Source organism: Toxotes jaculatrix, chromosome 3, assembly GCF_017976425.1.
Source record: "Toxotes jaculatrix isolate fToxJac2 chromosome 3, fToxJac2.pri, whole genome shotgun sequence".
NCBI lineage: Eukaryota > Metazoa > Chordata > Actinopteri > Toxotidae > Toxotes > Toxotes jaculatrix.
Window position 1 is genome coordinate 15,957,286 of NC_054396.1, and position 16,776 is coordinate 15,974,061.

Genomic DNA, 16,776 nt, shown 5'->3' on the forward strand with positions numbered 1-16,776 from the left:
CCTGAAGCTGCATCAGCCTCCTGGATTGTTTGTAAATGGGAAACGTCCCTGTAAACCTATCAACATCTGTATATTGTTGACTGTGTGTGGGCAACAGCAGTAGAATTTCATCAGAGGAGGGCAAATCTAGTTAGTCATGAAAATGATCAAAGTGACTAGCAATGTATTAAGTGTTTCTTTTAGAAAGTACACCTATTTTTCATTAGAAGCTGGTGTGACTTAATTTGTTTCCCAAAATTTGCCTCATCCAGATGATCTTCCAGCCAAAACATATTTTTAGAAAGAGAGCATGATACTATTACTGCTGTTGTAACATTGAGAACCACTAATGCTCTGTTCAGTATCTTATGTGCAACCCTTTATGAGAGCATCATTTCCAGTGCATATACAATGCAAATGGGTGTGCATGGACACTTCCACCAACAACGAAAACTAGTTATAAAGAAGAACTTCAGATGATGTTAGATGTATTGAATATAACCCAATAAACTGTCAGCAAGGAAGTGATCAAAAAATATACTTTTAGAGAAGTACAGAAATGGCAAAGCACCAAAATCTGAGTGGGCAAAACATATAATAAATATCCAGAGTGTGAATATGCTGCTTTTTATGTTTGCAGTAGAGATTGTTGGTAACAAATGAGGTTGTATGTCCTCACACCTCAGAGATAAATATTTATATATTAACTGATTAAAAAGGGAAACTAAAGGGCAAAAACAACAACAACAACAACAACAACAACAACAACAACAACTGGATAATTACATGTATTAGAAGTGAATGAAAGCGCGGTGGTAGTGGGGGTGTTCACGGAAGTTCCTCTCGCGATACTTAGCGGAGCTTCCCGATAGCAGAAAACATGGCAGACGAGCACGGACGGAAGTGGGACCGCTGTCTTGCTGATACAGCCGTGAAAACAGGTTAATGTCTTTTCATGAATCTAGTGTAACCTTTTAACGGTGTCATTAGAAATTATGCAGCATATTACGCCTAGTAAATAAACTGCGGTACAGGTCAAGGCTGGAGTCGAGGTCATCTTCTGCGAGACATTTGTCTGAGCATGCTGGGACACTTTACTGAGGTCAAGTGTAAACTTGCAATGAAATGAATGGATAAAACTATGTGGTTTGTTTATTTCTGAAGAAAAGTGTGATTAAGAAAGATCACATAGGTCTTGGCACACAACTTAGAGTCTGTGTTTTGATTAACAGAATCTACTGCGTGTGTGAACGACACAGACACAGCCTTAAAGGGTTATTCTGTCTACTTTCAGTCTGATACTATTTTCCCAGGTTCCCGTTGTTTGTCTTATCTTTCTCCCCTTTCTACATCACTCACAGCCTAAATCAACATTTTGCTATTCACTAACAGCAGGGAGCAAACGGTTAAATTTTCTGGTCCCTTAAAACTAAAGCTTGTCTCAATGATCTGTCAAGCAAACATATAGGGGGTGTACAATACGATGTATGCCAGAAATACCTTTTTTGCTGAGTCTGTCAAAAATGCATTCTCCACTCAAGACTACATTCAATCATGCAGAGCTGCATGAATCGGAAAGTACCATTTACCCCTGAGAACGTTTACCCACACTAGCATTTAAAAAAATAAATAAATAAATAAACAAAAATTAAAACTACTAAATCTGTCAAACATCACAGCCAACATCTGGCGAGGAGATGGTTAGTCTCTGAGTTTTAAACCTCAGTTTTCTCCTCTGTTCATGTCTGTGATCACCAATACCGTATTTTAATAGCGCACACAAATTAGTTGTTCTCGTTTACATGTTCTGTTTTTGCCGTCAGATAGATTTAAGGTAGTGATTTCATCTCAATTTCTAAATGCTACCTGTTAAGCAAGCAAATGATATTCTGCTATTTCACAATCACGAAGCCATCTGTCAAAATAAATGTGAACACATAATCGACTGTGGGTATTTAAATGAGTGATTGGTGAGAAAATTAGAGGTGACAGATCTTCATAATTTTACTTCTACACAGTTTAGGGGCCTGTCTGGGCAGGTTACATCATTGTTTTCCAAATGTTTGTCTGTGTCAACACTAAAATGCAAAGGCAGCGATTACAGATTTATCCACACTGGAAAGACTGTTGTCAAAAAACTAAATTTTTAGGTAAGAAAAATGCTGAACAGAGGACTGAAACAGTAAGAAAATGTCTTGCACACATACCTTTAAGCCAGTGTTGGCGACAGTCTGAGAGAAGTGAGAGAGGATCTGTATTACTACAAGTCTGTTACTTTTCCAGTCACAAATCAAACAAATTTATTTTAATTGCAGTTTAATATGTAATATTCATACACTTCATGGCAAAAGAACAATGCACAGTACTAAACTGCTCCCAACAGACATGGTTACATTTACTGCCAGAACCATGTGTCAAGTAACAACAAAAAAAGGGATTTTTCTCTAGGTCAATAATATTAAAATGAATAGATGTTTGGTTTCCTTCATCTGGCTCTGACCATCAGTCAGCCAGCCAGCCAGAGCTGATGAAACAACACTATGTTACTGTGCTCAGCACATCACCATGGGGTCTTTCAGCAGGGTGTAGTTTCAGATTGAGTTTATCTGTGGTATTTGGTTGGTCCGGCACTCAAATACTTAGACTGGCTGACAGTCTGTCCCAAAAGACACTAATGACATCAGTTTTGGCTGAATAAAATATGTTTCTTGCTGGAAGGAAAAACATCTGCATTGTGGCATTTCTTTGAGCTCAGTGTAGCAAATTGCCAGCTGTGCCAATGAGTTTCTGGTATCCAGAGAAACTCTGCAGCATATATTCTGCTCCGGGGGGGTTGGGGGGTTGATTTTTTTTTTTTTTTTTTTTTTGTTAGTCATAACTTTCTATGATGATTCGGGAATAGAAAACTTGGCCTATTTTGTGTAGCATTGTGTGTGTGTTAATAACTTCTCTAGCCAACTTTATATTTAGTGCCACAGATTTTGTGGTGAAACTGTTGGATATTCTTCAAAGGGAATACACTGCACTTATAAAGGAAGCTCAGGATTTTACACAGTAGCCAGCTGGCCAGTGATAAAAGTGGAGACCATGAGAGAAGTCATATCCAGCTTCTTTTAGTAATGGGATCGAGAAACCAATTGCATGTGGATGGATGCTACAGAAGGAGACAATCAGCAACATCCAATTCAGAACAGGAAAAAGCTGAGTTTATTGGAATCGTTTATTGTTCCTCACATACTTAATGTGAGGAACCAGTAAATAATACTAGAGTTAGCAAGGCTAGTAACTATTGTAATGCAATTTACTACATTCTTATTTGTTTTAGCTAATGTTGGTGTCATGCTATTGATCTTGAAAATTTACTGCATGTAAGACTAAAATAAAATATTCAGAACTTACATTTATTTACTTTTGCAGGTCCACTTATAAAATAGGACCGTGAAAAAAATCTGCCTTTGGTGTTTTTTCCAGCAAATATTGACCTTTTAATGCAGCCTTGTTTTCACTGTATCCCTTTAAATGCTGTGTGTCACCAAGGTGACGAGCCTAGAGACACTTTGGCAGCTCTGTGAGGCTGTGGCTCAGTGGTACTTTGAGCTAAATGCTAACCTCAGCATTCTTACATTCTCACAATTACAATGCAAACATGCTGATGTTTAGCTGGTTTAATGTTTTTACCATATTCACCGCCTGAGAATAGCGCATTAGCATGCTAATATTTGTGAATTAGTCATTAGTATTATATTATTCCAAATTATCGTTTGAGGACTATGAATGTCCGTACAGGAATTTCATGGCGATCCACCTTAAACTTGCTGAGACATTTCAGTCTAGACCAAAGAGGTCAGTCTACTGACCGGCATTGTTATTTGAGCAGTAATGAGCAAAAAAATAACAATACAATTAACCAGCTCTGGACTGCATTTGCTGACAAAACTTACTGCGTATTCTCAGGCCTGTGGTTTACACATTTCATTCTACTCCAGAACAAATGTTTTTGTTATAATCCATCCCCTTTGGAGATGTCCAGACGAAGAGAGAGGACGCCAAAATGAGATGTTGATCTGCCCTCGTATTTTGCCAGTGCTTTTACTTTATTACTGTCAGTGGAAAATCAGAGGTTTCAAAAACGCTCTGGCAGAAGAGCAAAGAAAGACTAGAAGTAAAAGACGGAGGATGTTAAAATTTAACTAAATCTTTTCATGACTTGGACGCAGAGGACAATGACTTTGGTGATCTGCACTGATAATGAGGATGTGCGGGAGCTTTTGTGGTCTTGTTTGACATTTGTAAGTTGTGTAATAGGGAACAGTCTAAGGGTTCTGGTTCAGGCAAATCGGTCATGCTGCATAGCTCTCTGAATCCAATTAAGAGTCGGAGGGGCCCAAATGGCTGTTTTTATGTGTTTTGTGTGCTGGCTGGCCTGCTGCTGGGTGTGGTGTGGCCTGCAGCGAGGTGAGGTGAAGTGCACAAACACATTCCTCCTCGAGATCGCACTCCGGTCTAAGAACTTCTAACAACTTAGCCAACTTCTGTGCCACTGACTAACCTTTTAGTTGGCCGCACTATGTCAAGACGTCACTTACCTGCATATGTTCACACTCTTTGACCTATCACCTCTCCTGCCCCCTGCCTCATGGACCCTGTCCTGGCTCCTTTTAACTCAGTTCCCCCTCTCTGGCACCCCTTTTACTGTTTTCTTTCTTTCTTGGACGTTTGAGCTCATGCTGCTTTTTCTCTCCTTCTTTTTTCCTAATGAGCAATGTCTTACTAACTTGTGCTATTTACCAACTCTTGCATAAAACATAATAGCGGCCCCCCTACAGATCTCATTACAACAGATTTACATCTGTGCCTGCCAGTTTTCATACTGATTCAGACCTGATCACATTTCCTTTAGTACTAAAGTAAGAACATTAGGATGTGTTTTTTTAATCAGTCTACTCATACTGTTTTTTTCCTCTTTTCAGTAACTGGCCTAGGTGTGGGCATTGTGCTCTCTGTCCTTTTCTTTAAACGTAAGTTGTCTTTGTTAATGTAAACTGGTAAAAGCAAAGAGTTTTTTTGCCATTTGTACTTTATTTTAAATGTTATGTATGGATGTTTTTTTTCTCTCCCCTAGGCCGCACATGGCCTGTCTCACTGGGTTCAGGTTTTGGACTGGGAATGGGATACGCCAACTGCCAGCATGACTTCAAGTCACCGTACCTGATTCATGGGCGCATGGTTAAGGTGAGCACAGAGGGTGAGATGAGCTGTTTGAGGTTTATGACACACTAATACATCATGATACATGATTCTTGTGTGTGTTGATCTTCAGGACCAGTGATGAAGGACTAAAGATGATGAGGATTTTCCAAGGAGCTGCTCATCTGTTTTTCTGTTGTCTTGTTATTTTGCTGCTCGTTTCAGTCCTGGCACTCATGCCCAATGATGCACATTCTGTGTTTATTAAAGGGCGGTCAATGTATATTTAATAAAGTCATTATGGAAAGCTCTCTTCTCGTTCTCTCTCTGTTTTTCTGTGTGCATGTTTGAGAAGAATGAAATGTGGTTTGGGGGTGGGAGGTAATTTTGTGTGTTAATGAGCTGGGAGACTCGAACTCCTGCTGTTTTGGAATGAGGGCCAGGTTCAGCATCTGCAGCTCTGTTAGAGAGTGGGAGGATGAAAAGTTGCACAGAATGATGGAATAAAGAAAATACAGTCGGTGAAGGAAGAATGGTAGTGTTGAAAGGGACTTTGAAAGCTAGAACCTTATGTTTGCATATATTTGTGTGACATGAACAACCAGTTTTCCTAGGTATAGGTTTAGTTTTCTTTGAGTACCATGGATGGGTAAATTCCCTTCTGATAAAAAGACAGAAAAGCAAACCAGTCTGGTCTTCACTTATGCAAGACCAAATAGAGTATGACATGCTTTGTAGTCCTGTTGTATGTTGCGTGAGTTGGTCAAGTGTGTTTACTGTGACCGTGACGGTTCCCATCATTGGTTTAAAAGCACAGGTCTTTATATCAGCAGGAATCTCTTACGTCCTGTGTATTTATTGGCTGTCTGTTTGGCAAGATTGTTTTGAGTGTGATTGATCACTTATGTGGGGTTGCATGTGGAGTCTGCTAGGAGAGAAGAGGGATTGTTTGTGTGAGCGTGTGCAAGCGCACACGTTTATCCAGCCCCCCGGTGAAGCAGAATCCATGGAATGCAGAGGAATGCCATTTCTGGACTGGAGTTTAGTGTTATTACTAACAGGTGAGTTCTGCACTTTGCACGTCTGAACATAACGAGTGTTGTACACTTTCACATCAAAGAAAACACTGCTGCATGCACGCTCTCTCTATTACACGCACTCACATTCTCCCTCTCCATCACAGTAACAGTTTTCTCAGCAATGTAAGCATACACATTCCTGCACACAATAGAATTAAACTCATTCCAGTGTGTTCAAAGGCCTGTTTCTTCGACACTGGTGTACTGCAACGCATCAGACACAGAGTAACCCTGTCAGAAATTAAGCCATGTCACTCATCCCCTGTCCATTAAAATATTTGTTTGCAAGTGAAGCGTGAAACAGATAGGGGTGCTTATGGACTCAAGCCAGGCTGAACACCTGTGAGCAAGGGTGCACTGGTAGGATGAAGTGCAGGAATGGGATGTATGTCTGGGTGTGTGGGAGGGTGAGGGGGACTGGTCACACAGCTGAGGTGCAGCAGGACAGCCAAACCCATCGGCTATACTCGTTTGTACCTGTCTGAAAAATTCTTGACGATGAGTCATAATTGCCAGTCTAATAACACTACCCAATTACATTTATTCATCTAATAGGGGGAAAAACTGTTCAGTCTGTATTGATGAATGTCTGGCATGAAATATAAGACCAGACATGCCATGTGTACTGCTGCATGGCTGCAGGCTGGAGCTGCTGAAGCTGCTGCTGGTGTTGATGTTAGATGAAAAAGAAAAAGAAAAAGAAAAAAAAACAAAAAAACAATGAACCTTATGCTACAGGTGGGATTTAAATAAGCTGATTTGATTGAGCAACTCAAAGGCAATATGCTCATGAGTCTGTCAGTGGTTTTTCTCCAAACATATTGAGGGGCCATAATTAGATCAAGTTGTCATGAGCACATGGTTAAGTAACCTGCTATTCATATTAGTTCAACTTACCAAAGGTGCTTTTAATGTGCCTACTGAGAGAAAAGTGCAGACCAGAGCAATGATTCACATCTGTTTTCCAGTTGTACTGCTTTATTAATGTTTCAATTTAAAAATCTAAAAACATGTGTTTGTAAAGCTGTACCAGATGTACATGCAAACTTATCACATGACTGTAAATATGCCTTATTTGTGTAATCTTGTTATATTTGCATATTTGTCCAGTAAATCTGATCTGCGGTCTCGCCTTGCTCCTACTTAAGGAAACATTTGAAACCTTCCCAACACTTTCCCTCCCTCCCCGTTTTCTTTCGTCCAGAAACGGCACAGCAGGACCCCTGTCTGAGGGCTCAACCGCGCCTAACCCCTGCTTCAGAGTTTTACAACAAAGGACAACAACTCGGAAAGTGTTTTTCAGTGGACTTACATGGGAATTTAACACTGGACTGGAAGAGAACAAAGGGGAGGGACGGTCTGAGCTGATGGACTCGGAGATGAGATAGCGCTCATAACCGAACCCATCTCCCCATCCTTCCTTCCCCGTGGTCGGACGGACGGTTCTTTTTCTTTCCGGATGATGTAACTGTTTTCTGACAGACTGAGCCGCTCTCGAAGTGCTCAAATTTTTTCCTTTAAATATCAGAGCGCGGTGATATTCCGAAGACGAGCCGCATCCTCTGGTTTTAGGAGCCCACGTCCAGGTTTCGGAGAAGGGGCTCTGCTCAGCGGGACGTTGCGCAGTGCTCAACTGGCTGTTCCCCGGGGTCGGTGAGCGGTGGTAAGTGTCTCAGCTATGATCACCGTTGGGGGCTCGTTACTCAGAAGGTACTTCATTACCAGTTCGAAAAGTAACGTTATTAGTGCACTTGTTTAGCTAATCCCCCGCTTCCGACAGCTGCTATCCAACATGTTTCGATACTTAATGCTGTCCCAGGTTACTTTCCGTTCAGTTAGCTAGCTGACGTTACACTTGTTGAAACCGTTCTCCCATGTCCGAAGTAACGTTAACTCGAGAAAAGCTCAGAGAAATCGCCTGTGAAAAATCAGGGAAGACACATTTGCCTAAACTATATGGCGTTAAAAAAAGAAAAGAAAAATAAATTACTGCGATTGGTGAAATAGAAAAGCCAGAAAAAGAAAGGTTTAGCCTGTTTCAGCCTTAAACGGAACTCAAGAAAACTAACTGACGTTAACGTTAACTGTTACGTTACTGAAAAATCATCAGTTACACTATTCAATTTAATCGTCGCGATTATACAATATAGACTTAAATAAACATTTTTAGTCGTCAAATTCTAATTGAATAGTCTCGATTATGTAAAACAACATTTTATTTATTGATTGATTGCTTTAAAGTCGTAACACTGGCTGCTATTGTATTAATGTGTGTACCAATTCGTTCCAGTGAGGAACGGTTCACATAGTGTTCAATCTGTCTAACAGCGCATACTTAAAACGTTTTCACCATTGTGAGCAAAATCTAAGCCTGGACTCTTGAGGTCTGTCCAAAAGAGAGAGGGAGAGAGAAAAAAAAAAAAAATCAGATATTTATTAAACCAAGTCCTTCCCACTCACCACAGCACATCCCATCAGCCCCCCCCCCCTTATACTTTAAATCTCCAGTTTAGCCAAGGATGGCTCTGTTCATTCTCTGCAGACAAGGTCAAGTTACTTGTGTCAGAGGCATATGCTGAAAAGTGTGTAAAGAAGTCATCGTGGGTGACCACTAGCCACTTTTTTTTATAAGCAGCAGGAGAAAACGATTTTGTAAATGACGTGACTGGTTGAGGCATTTTTAAAGAAGAGAGTGAAGGGGAGCACGGGAAAGCTGTGGTATTACAGTCAGGTGGTATGGAGCAACCACCTCTTTTACTAGAATATGAACCCAGTATAATGTTGCTCTCTCTGCAGCTGGTGAATCAGGTAATTAAGAAGTTGTCTCTTTTAATCATTCAAATGAGCCAAATCTAAAATGCAGAGAGTAAATTTCCCCAGCTTGAGGGACCAATAAAGGAATAAACTAATAACTCTACAAAATAAGAGGCACTTGGACCTCTGGGTTTCAAGCTGCTAATCACCAGGAAGTTGTCAGTCCACATCAGCAGGGATATGCAAAGTTCATATTTCATATTATCTTTAAAACCCAGATGATATCTGAGCAGTAGACATTAGAGGACGTGTAGAGACTTTGCCAGTCCTCTTCCGAGTATGTGTTTTTTTTTTTTTTGTCTCAAGCAAGGTTAACAGAGCGGTAACATGCTGTGGTTTTCTGCCCCTTTAGGTGCAGTCATGTGGCAGAGGATTCAGATTTGCTGCGCACTGTTTGCACTGTATTCAGCGGCACCGCCTGCACACATCAACCGCCTGGCGCTGTTCCCTGACAAAAGCGCCTGGTGCGAAGCCAAGAACATCACACAGATAGTCGGGCACACGGGATGTCAGCCTCGCTCTATTCAAAACAGGTCAGGATGAAGGCCCTCTCTGTTTCTCTCTCTCCCTCTGTCTGACAATCTCTCAGCGCAGCTGAAAAAAAAGTGAATAATGCGGAAACGTCTAGATGTCAATAAGCTGCTTTCTCAGTGATTCAATTCAATTTGTAGGGCACACTGGGGTTGTCACTGTTGTCAGTGCTGTATTTGGTACAGCAAAAAATAATGAAGGAACTTAACTTAAAGTGCCACACTATAGTGATTTTTCATGTTAGACTAAAGTTACTGCAAACATATAGTTTATTTCATTACCAACCAGACTAGATTACATATCTGTGTAACTCAGCTCCTTTTTTTTCTTTTTTTTTTTTACATAATAAAAATTTTACCTGATGAATGATTTTATACGTAAATGTATTTTATGCTGTACTTTATTTTCATGTGGTTTTCATATCTGTTATTGTCTTTTTATGCTGTTCTATTTATTATTATTATTATTAAATGTGAAAATCATACACAGTTAATTTCACCTTTGGTTTCCAAAAGTAAAATTAATCCAAGCATTGGCTGCCTGCACAGTTCAAAAACATGCATTCAGAAATTCTAATAATCATAGATGGAAAAATACAGGCATAGATATGAGGCTGTCAATAATCATATTTTTCTTATTGTCAATAAATCCCATGAAACCACAAAAACCAACAATGTGCTAGTCTGTCTCTCAGCCCCAAGCCACTTGGTTTCTGTTGGAAATGTAAATCTTTAGACATTGGAAGCATTTTCTGACAGAGCAGTATTTCAGGAAGAACACACATCCCCATCCTATTTATCATGTTTTTTTTTATTTTTAATCAGAAGTTGACCGGTGATTCTCCTAACATTTATGACTAACAAGTCTCCAGTTTGTGATTGTGTGTTTGGCCTGAGGCTACCAGGCATCCTCAGACTTGGTAGGTCAGTTCAGATTTCAGACTCTGTTTTTTCCTGCAGCTCTTGCATACACAGGCATGAGTGCTCCGGCCGAGCAGTTGAATGAAACACCCCGTGTCTGGAGGCACAATGAAAATAATGCACTCTCTCCTCCTTGTTGCAGAGCTTGTCTGGGCCAGTGTTTCAGTTACAGCGTCCCCAACACGTTCCCACAGTCAACTGAGTCTCTGGTCCACTGTGACTCCTGCATGCCTGCCCAGACACAGTGGGAAGTGGTAAGAGTTATTGCACATTAGCTCATGTAGCAAGCACACACCAACACTGACTTGTCAAACTCACACACAAACCACAAGTTTCCACCATGAAAGATGGCTGGCATGTACTGTTCACTACCAAATAAAAACGCACAGGGAAAAAAAAAAAACGCTCATGGAGGATATTGAATAGATTTCTGTCACAATATCTGTGGTTCTCCATGAACATAAGCCTCTATTATATATTCTTCTAACGTTCATTGTCCCTTTTAGCCAGAAGGATTCCACTCTTGTGATAACAAAGGCTTTGTGGTGAGGTCTATGTAGTTTGGAAAACTGCCAGGTAGGCTAGGCGGGTGGGACCACAGGTGAAGTCACCTCATGTTTCAGTGGAAAATATTGTACTTGAGTGCACAGCTGTTACCTGATAGATTAAATAATTTTCTTACTACTTTTTGTTGCACGAGAAAGGCCAGGGAAAGTGCATATACAGTCTCACCTTACTTCTAATTAGGTGGAAATGGATGTTTATGTCCCTGGTTATGATTGTTGTTTCAGGACTTTAAACAAAATTGAGTTTGGACCAAAACAAAGTCAGCTCTCATGAAAGGGGATACTGCTCCATGCTGTTTTGGCACTTGTAGTAGATCTTGATAAAACTGCTGAATGATCATTTTCAGTGGAAACAGTGAGGGGAAGTTGCGTGAGGTCTGGAGAATCGGCTGAGCTTATGCAACACTGAGATTTACAGGGTGGGGGCTGTAAATTATCTGTTTATTTTATATTGATTTTTTTTTAATCCCATTCAGTGCTATCAACACAGTCTGACTATACCAGTTGGTACAAAACAAATACAATGTAGAAATACAGCACTCTTCAACAAAATCAAGAATGTGTTGGAAGGTGGACCAAAAACAAAACATCAGCATCAGCAAATCCATACACATGTACCAGAGTGTACCTGTAAAAATAATATTTCACTAGAAGGAGAGATAGAAACTAAATCTCAGTTAATCACACCAGTACATTATGAGATATTAACTGAACACAAGTACATTAATGTATAAATTGTATAAACCAAATACAAATAAGTAAAAGAGGGGAAAAAATGTGGGAAAGTTCCCTCTTCCTACCAAATTAGCGATAGATTAGTGTCCATGCTACTTATTTTATGGTCTTAGCCCATTTACTGTTAATAGTAATAATAGCAAAAAAAAAAAAAAAACCTATAATTTTGAGGATTTACGCAAGTCTCATGAGCTGGGCAAGGTATCATAGGCAAGCTACACAAGGGCTTCACCTCAGTGAATAGAAATTCAACCAGTGACATAAGGCAGTGCTGGGAAAAAGAAGCTAACATTGTATTATCAGGGGAAACATGACTTCAAGTGTGGGAAACACAGTCTACTTCCACTAACTCCTGGTTTTGGCGAGATTTCGGCTGGAAAAATCTGATCCGTTTCTTTATTGCCCCCAAGCAGAAATCCAAATTAAGTGGGTCTCGAGTGGATCAGTCTCAGCGGACCATATGCATATTTTCTGGTGTTGTCCATATGGTAAGCCTTTTCGGAAAGGAGTGGGCCATTTAGTCTCAGAGGTTCTGGACCTGAAATCTGATCCCTCTCTCACCTCTTCGTACTTTGGAAATATTCCTAAAGGTCTCAGAAAAAATGACACACACCTTTTGAAGATTTTTATGACTGCAAAAAAAAAAAACCAATTACAAAATGCCGGCTGCAGAGGAACCCTCCCACCTACGCCCTCCTTATCAACATAATCAACTCTATTCGCTCAATGGAGAAAATGACTTTCACTCTTCGCCTTCAAAAGGAGAAGGGGGATAAATACTGGGAAAAATGGGATTGTTATAATCATCCAGACCTCTCTGTATGCATTATGAACAGTACATGCGCCTTTTTACCAACTGTGTTACAATTTCCTAGACCTTATGTTCTATTTTTATACCAAATAAATAAATAAATAAATAAATAAATAAATAACCCCAAAAAACTCAACTTACTCCACTAATCCCTCTTATACAGAGAGCCACTTATTTCGTTTACATTTTTTTTGTTTAGAATTTTTTTTTTTAATTTAACTTCTACCATTATAACATAACATTAAAATCAGTAGCAAATACATTTTTAAAAAATGAGCAAAAATAGATTATTAACAAAATAAATATACCTCTCTATATATACAAATAGCAGTGTGTTTATATGTATTTATGTGCCTGCACAGGTCACTCTGGAGTGTCCCGGCAGTGAAGACTCTCCTCGTGTGGATAAGCTGGTGGAGAGGATCTTTCACTGTAGCTGCCAATCCTGCAGTAAGGAAGGCGCCCAGGAGGGGGCGGTGATGCAGCTGTATCCAGCAGACAACGGCTTGGATGCTCCGTCTTTATCTGACACCCTCAGCGGGGCCCAGTCTCACCCTTTGCCCCATTCAGACACACACTCTAATAAGCATGCTCACCCGCACACAGACCACCACACACTACCACACACATCAGACGGAGGGTAGCTTTGTCATCCTCTTCCTGCCACTTTGCTCATCTCTTCCGCCTCTTCCGCTCTCCTGCACACTGCATTGTTTGTACCAATCTGTAGTATTGTAAAGGCACTTTGAAAATAAGACTTCACTTTGTGTTAAAACGTTTCTCTAAAGGCACACACACGCACGCACGCACACACACACACACTCTCACAAAGTCATGCTATCAGATTTCACTCTATTGTATATAAACTCATACAAACACACCAGCCTGTGCACTCTTTTGTTTGCTGATTAACACATGCATATGTGTGCATTTGAGCATCCAGACATGACTATAGTCTGTTAATAAGCTGTAGTCTCATTACTTTTAATCTGCTTTCAACGCAATAAATTCTGTTGTTGTTATAACTGCCTTTGTGTCTTTTGTATGTACACAACCAAACAAATACCCACTGCTTCCTTTCTCTTCCTTGTCTCTAAAAAAGAAGCTGCATATTTATGAATTTAGTGGCCATGACACGTGGCCTACTTTTCTTTGATCAGCAAAACTGGAGTCATGGGCAAACATTTAATAGATGTTGGTGCCATTTACAGAAGTACAGAAGAGCTGCATGATGGGAAGAGACCCTGCTGCTTCACTGGCCTGAATCTGTTCTCACAGTGCCAGAGAGTTTAATGAGATGCTGTGATGGGATGCCACAGAGAAAGTTTCACTCAGATACTTTAGCTTGTTTTATCCATTTTGTTCATGATGTGTCTACTTTAAAATAATACAGGAGGAGTTCACATTTTTTCACGTCTGTGTTGGAACTTTGAAAGATATCCCACTAGATTTGGTTATCACAGACTTTGGTCCCCTATCTTAAACATTGTAGTCAAGTTAGGGTGGGATCTCTCTACAGCCTGTGAGGGGAGGAGCTGTCACAGCAACCAATAACTTTCAGTATACACAATTGCATTAAGATAGACTTGAACAATGTGAGACTTTCCTTTTATGTCCAGTGTTGATTCAATATGGAAAAAGTACACCACGGAGAGCTACTGGAAGAATTTAAGAGATTAATTTCTCTTAATTAAGATTTAAAAATGGGACAGTGGGCTGATTGTTTCCAGTTTATTTTTCACAAACTCATTAGGTTAAAAAGTTAAAAGCAGAGGAGAATATGAAACATGAAATTACATTGGTGAAAATAAACAGTAAGTATGCAGAAAAGCATGACTATGTCTTGCCATCTGGACCTCAATAATTTTATTGCGAAAGGGAACGTGATGTAACTCATTACAGTAACAACATATAATAAATAAGATAAACGTTAATGACCCCTATTGAATCACATACTAATTACTAAATGTTGTGACTGATGATAGAACAATTAGTGAAAATGTAGATAGATGAAAAACATCCATTACCATTAGTTTATACATTTCACAGACAGTCCAGCAGATGTCAGCAGATGTTACAGGATCAACAAAGGTTATATCTACCGCACACCTTTGTAACATCCTCCTCAACTTCTCACAACCAAACAACAAATCAAGCAACATCTTCCCCCTCAGACGCTCCACATCATCTCTCCTCCCCTTCATCAGTCATTCCCTCCTCTCTATCTCTACATCCAGACTCTATCTTTTCTGTCATTTTCTCGTCAGCTCTGCCCCATATCCTCCAATCTTTTTTTTCTCTTGTTCTGTGTAATTAAATTTGAACAGCGAAAGGTTGACTGTCTGTCTGTGCTGCAAAACAAATCGATCATCCTCTTATCTCTCAGCCACACAGCTGACAATGCTGTGGGGTTAGTGAGAGGCAGACTGCAGAGGGAGAAACTCAGAGGGACTTTTCTGAGCATATCACAGTGTATTGTCATATATTAACTTATTCATTGCGCAAACTTCCTGTCCCCGAGTGTATCATCTTTCACCTGCTCCAAAACCTTCCTTATTTCTTTTCTTATAACGGTTGTTTTCTGATACAGTTTTAGGTGTACTGGGTGATCTGTATATGATTTTAATTGTGGGAGATGAAGAGTCCGTTCTTTACAGTTTGTGTGGCCTCTATGAATTTAAGTGTATCCTAATCTAATTTTCCTGTGAGGTCATCTGATTATCTGATTACACTGACATGTATTTACTTTTGTAAACCTCTGGAAAGGTCACTTGCTTGGACAGATAACAAGATGAACAGGTCTGGGCTACAAGCAGCCTAAAATGTTCCATACTACCAAAATCAGCTCTGTAAACTTAGCCATTAATTAGCCATTATTGTCAAAGAGTAACTTTAACAATAATTGTTAAAGAGTAACTCTGACCACACTGAACCATGGTGTCACCGTGTGCTTGTCACACCCTTCAGTACATTTCTAAATCACTGTAGCGAGTAGAGAAGTTAAACCTCTGGTGGTCAGGAAAAAATAAAATAAAATGACAACGAACTTCTCAGCTGCTGTTAAAATGCTCTTTGATGGTTTAGCCACAAGAAGGACTTTCAAATAACTTTAAACTAAATGTTGCACAACTTTAGTTATATTATTATAGTTATAATATATTGTGTTTTATTCATGATTGATAAGGCACAAGGTTTGGTTAGTGAGTTGTGACTAATGGCTTACTGAGGCATTTACCAATGCTTTATACATCAACTTTTAGTTGTTAGGTTGTGAAAAAATCCCTCTGGTGTGTTGGTGTTTATAATAACAACTTGGTTGACTGTGCAGTTGGTTTCTCATCTTCTGAGGGCAGAACACACCACCAAGTGTCTGCTGTTTGCTTGGGCGGGCAAAGGACTCAAATGCAACTCATTTTACATTACACAGTACATTAGGTCGGGCTTAAAGGATGTGGTCACCTGTCACAGGGATCACAGGGAACAGATTTATAACACACACTGCACAGTCAAAACACTTCACTGTGCATTGATAACTGGCATCAACTATCAACTCTGCAATAAATGCATACATGTTGAATAAGTAATTCAAGAGGATTTTACAACAATCCATCAAGCCTGCTGCTGTAAATGTTTAATAGGTTGTTAAGAAATTGATTTTGGTTTTCTGCAGCCCTTTCACAGGAGGCATGTGGTGTAACAGGCATGATGTGTTCAAGAACTATCTAATCAAGCATCAAAGTGGGGGAGGATTTTCCACAATCTGGAAGTTGTCTTTTAGTTATCCATGTATATGTCTATAACTGATGTATAAACCATTAGTAACTGAAGCCATTACTTTAAACATATAAACCCTTTATTAAAGGTGTTCCCAGATATTTAGATTTTTTTCCCACGTTTTTATTGTTCAGTGTTGGTTTGTGTGTCCCCGTAAGGCCGGTGTGTGGAGACGGGTTTGTTTGCGTTGAACGTCGAAATTGAACTGTTGTTGTGCGGCCGCGTGAGCGCGCACTACACGGTGGTGCGCGCGACCCCGGAGTCGGTCGCTCCCACAGACGCGCAGAGGCTCCTCACAGCAGCATCACTTCAGCACTTCAGCAGCGCAGCAACTCACAGGTGCTTTCCTCTGCTGCTGTTTTTAAAAAATATATAAATAA

At 40.0% G+C, this 16,776-nt stretch overlaps 2 protein-coding genes across 3 annotated transcripts; both read left to right on the top strand.

Moving 5' to 3' along the window:
• Positions 1-824: 824 nt before the first annotated feature.
• On the top strand, positions 825-5,476 carry LOC121179039 (MICOS complex subunit Mic10-like). Its single transcript, XM_041033615.1, has 4 exons — positions 825-920; positions 4,950-4,997; positions 5,102-5,211; positions 5,300-5,476. The coding sequence occupies exons 1-4, from the start codon at positions 860-862 to the stop codon at positions 5,306-5,308; spliced, it is 228 nt and encodes a 75-aa protein (XP_040889549.1). The 5' UTR covers positions 825-859; the 3' UTR covers positions 5,309-5,476.
• Positions 5,477-7,449: 1,973 nt separating this feature from the next.
• Positions 7,450-13,656, top strand: nbl1 (NBL1, DAN family BMP antagonist). 2 transcript variants are annotated; one of them, XM_041033605.1, is made up of 4 exons: positions 7,450-7,908; positions 9,412-9,592; positions 10,653-10,764; positions 12,985-13,655. In XM_041033605.1, the coding sequence occupies exons 2-4, from the start codon at positions 9,420-9,422 to the stop codon at positions 13,264-13,266; spliced, it is 567 nt and encodes a 188-aa protein (XP_040889539.1). In that variant the 5' UTR covers positions 7,450-7,908; positions 9,412-9,419; the 3' UTR covers positions 13,267-13,655. The 2 variants fall into 2 exon arrangements, with proteins under 2 accessions (XP_040889539.1, XP_040889540.1); XM_041033606.1 differs by lacking the exon at positions 7,450-7,908 and having other exon boundaries at positions 9,417-9,592; positions 12,985-13,656.
• The last annotated feature ends 3,120 nt before the right edge of the window (positions 13,657-16,776 follow it).

Excerpts from the sequence above, each read along its gene's own strand:
- LOC121179039 (XM_041033615.1), top strand. The coding sequence starts at position 860 with ATGGCAGACGAGCACGGACGGAAGTGGGACCGCTGTCTTGCTGATACA. Across the intron at positions 921-4,949 it reads TGATACAGCCGTGAAAACAG|TAACTGGCCTAGGTGTGGGC; the intron begins GTTAATGTCTTT and ends TCCTCTTTTCAG. Across the intron at positions 4,998-5,101 it reads CTCTGTCCTTTTCTTTAAAC|GCCGCACATGGCCTGTCTCA; the intron begins GTAAGTTGTCTT and ends TCTCTCCCCTAG.
- nbl1 (XM_041033605.1), top strand. The coding sequence starts at position 9,420 with ATGTGGCAGAGGATTCAGATTTGCTGCGCACTGTTTGCACTGTATTCA. Across the intron at positions 9,593-10,652 it reads CCTCGCTCTATTCAAAACAG|AGCTTGTCTGGGCCAGTGTT; the intron begins GTCAGGATGAAG and ends TCCTTGTTGCAG. Across the intron at positions 10,765-12,984 it reads CCCAGACACAGTGGGAAGTG|GTCACTCTGGAGTGTCCCGG; the intron begins GTAAGAGTTATT and ends GTGCCTGCACAG.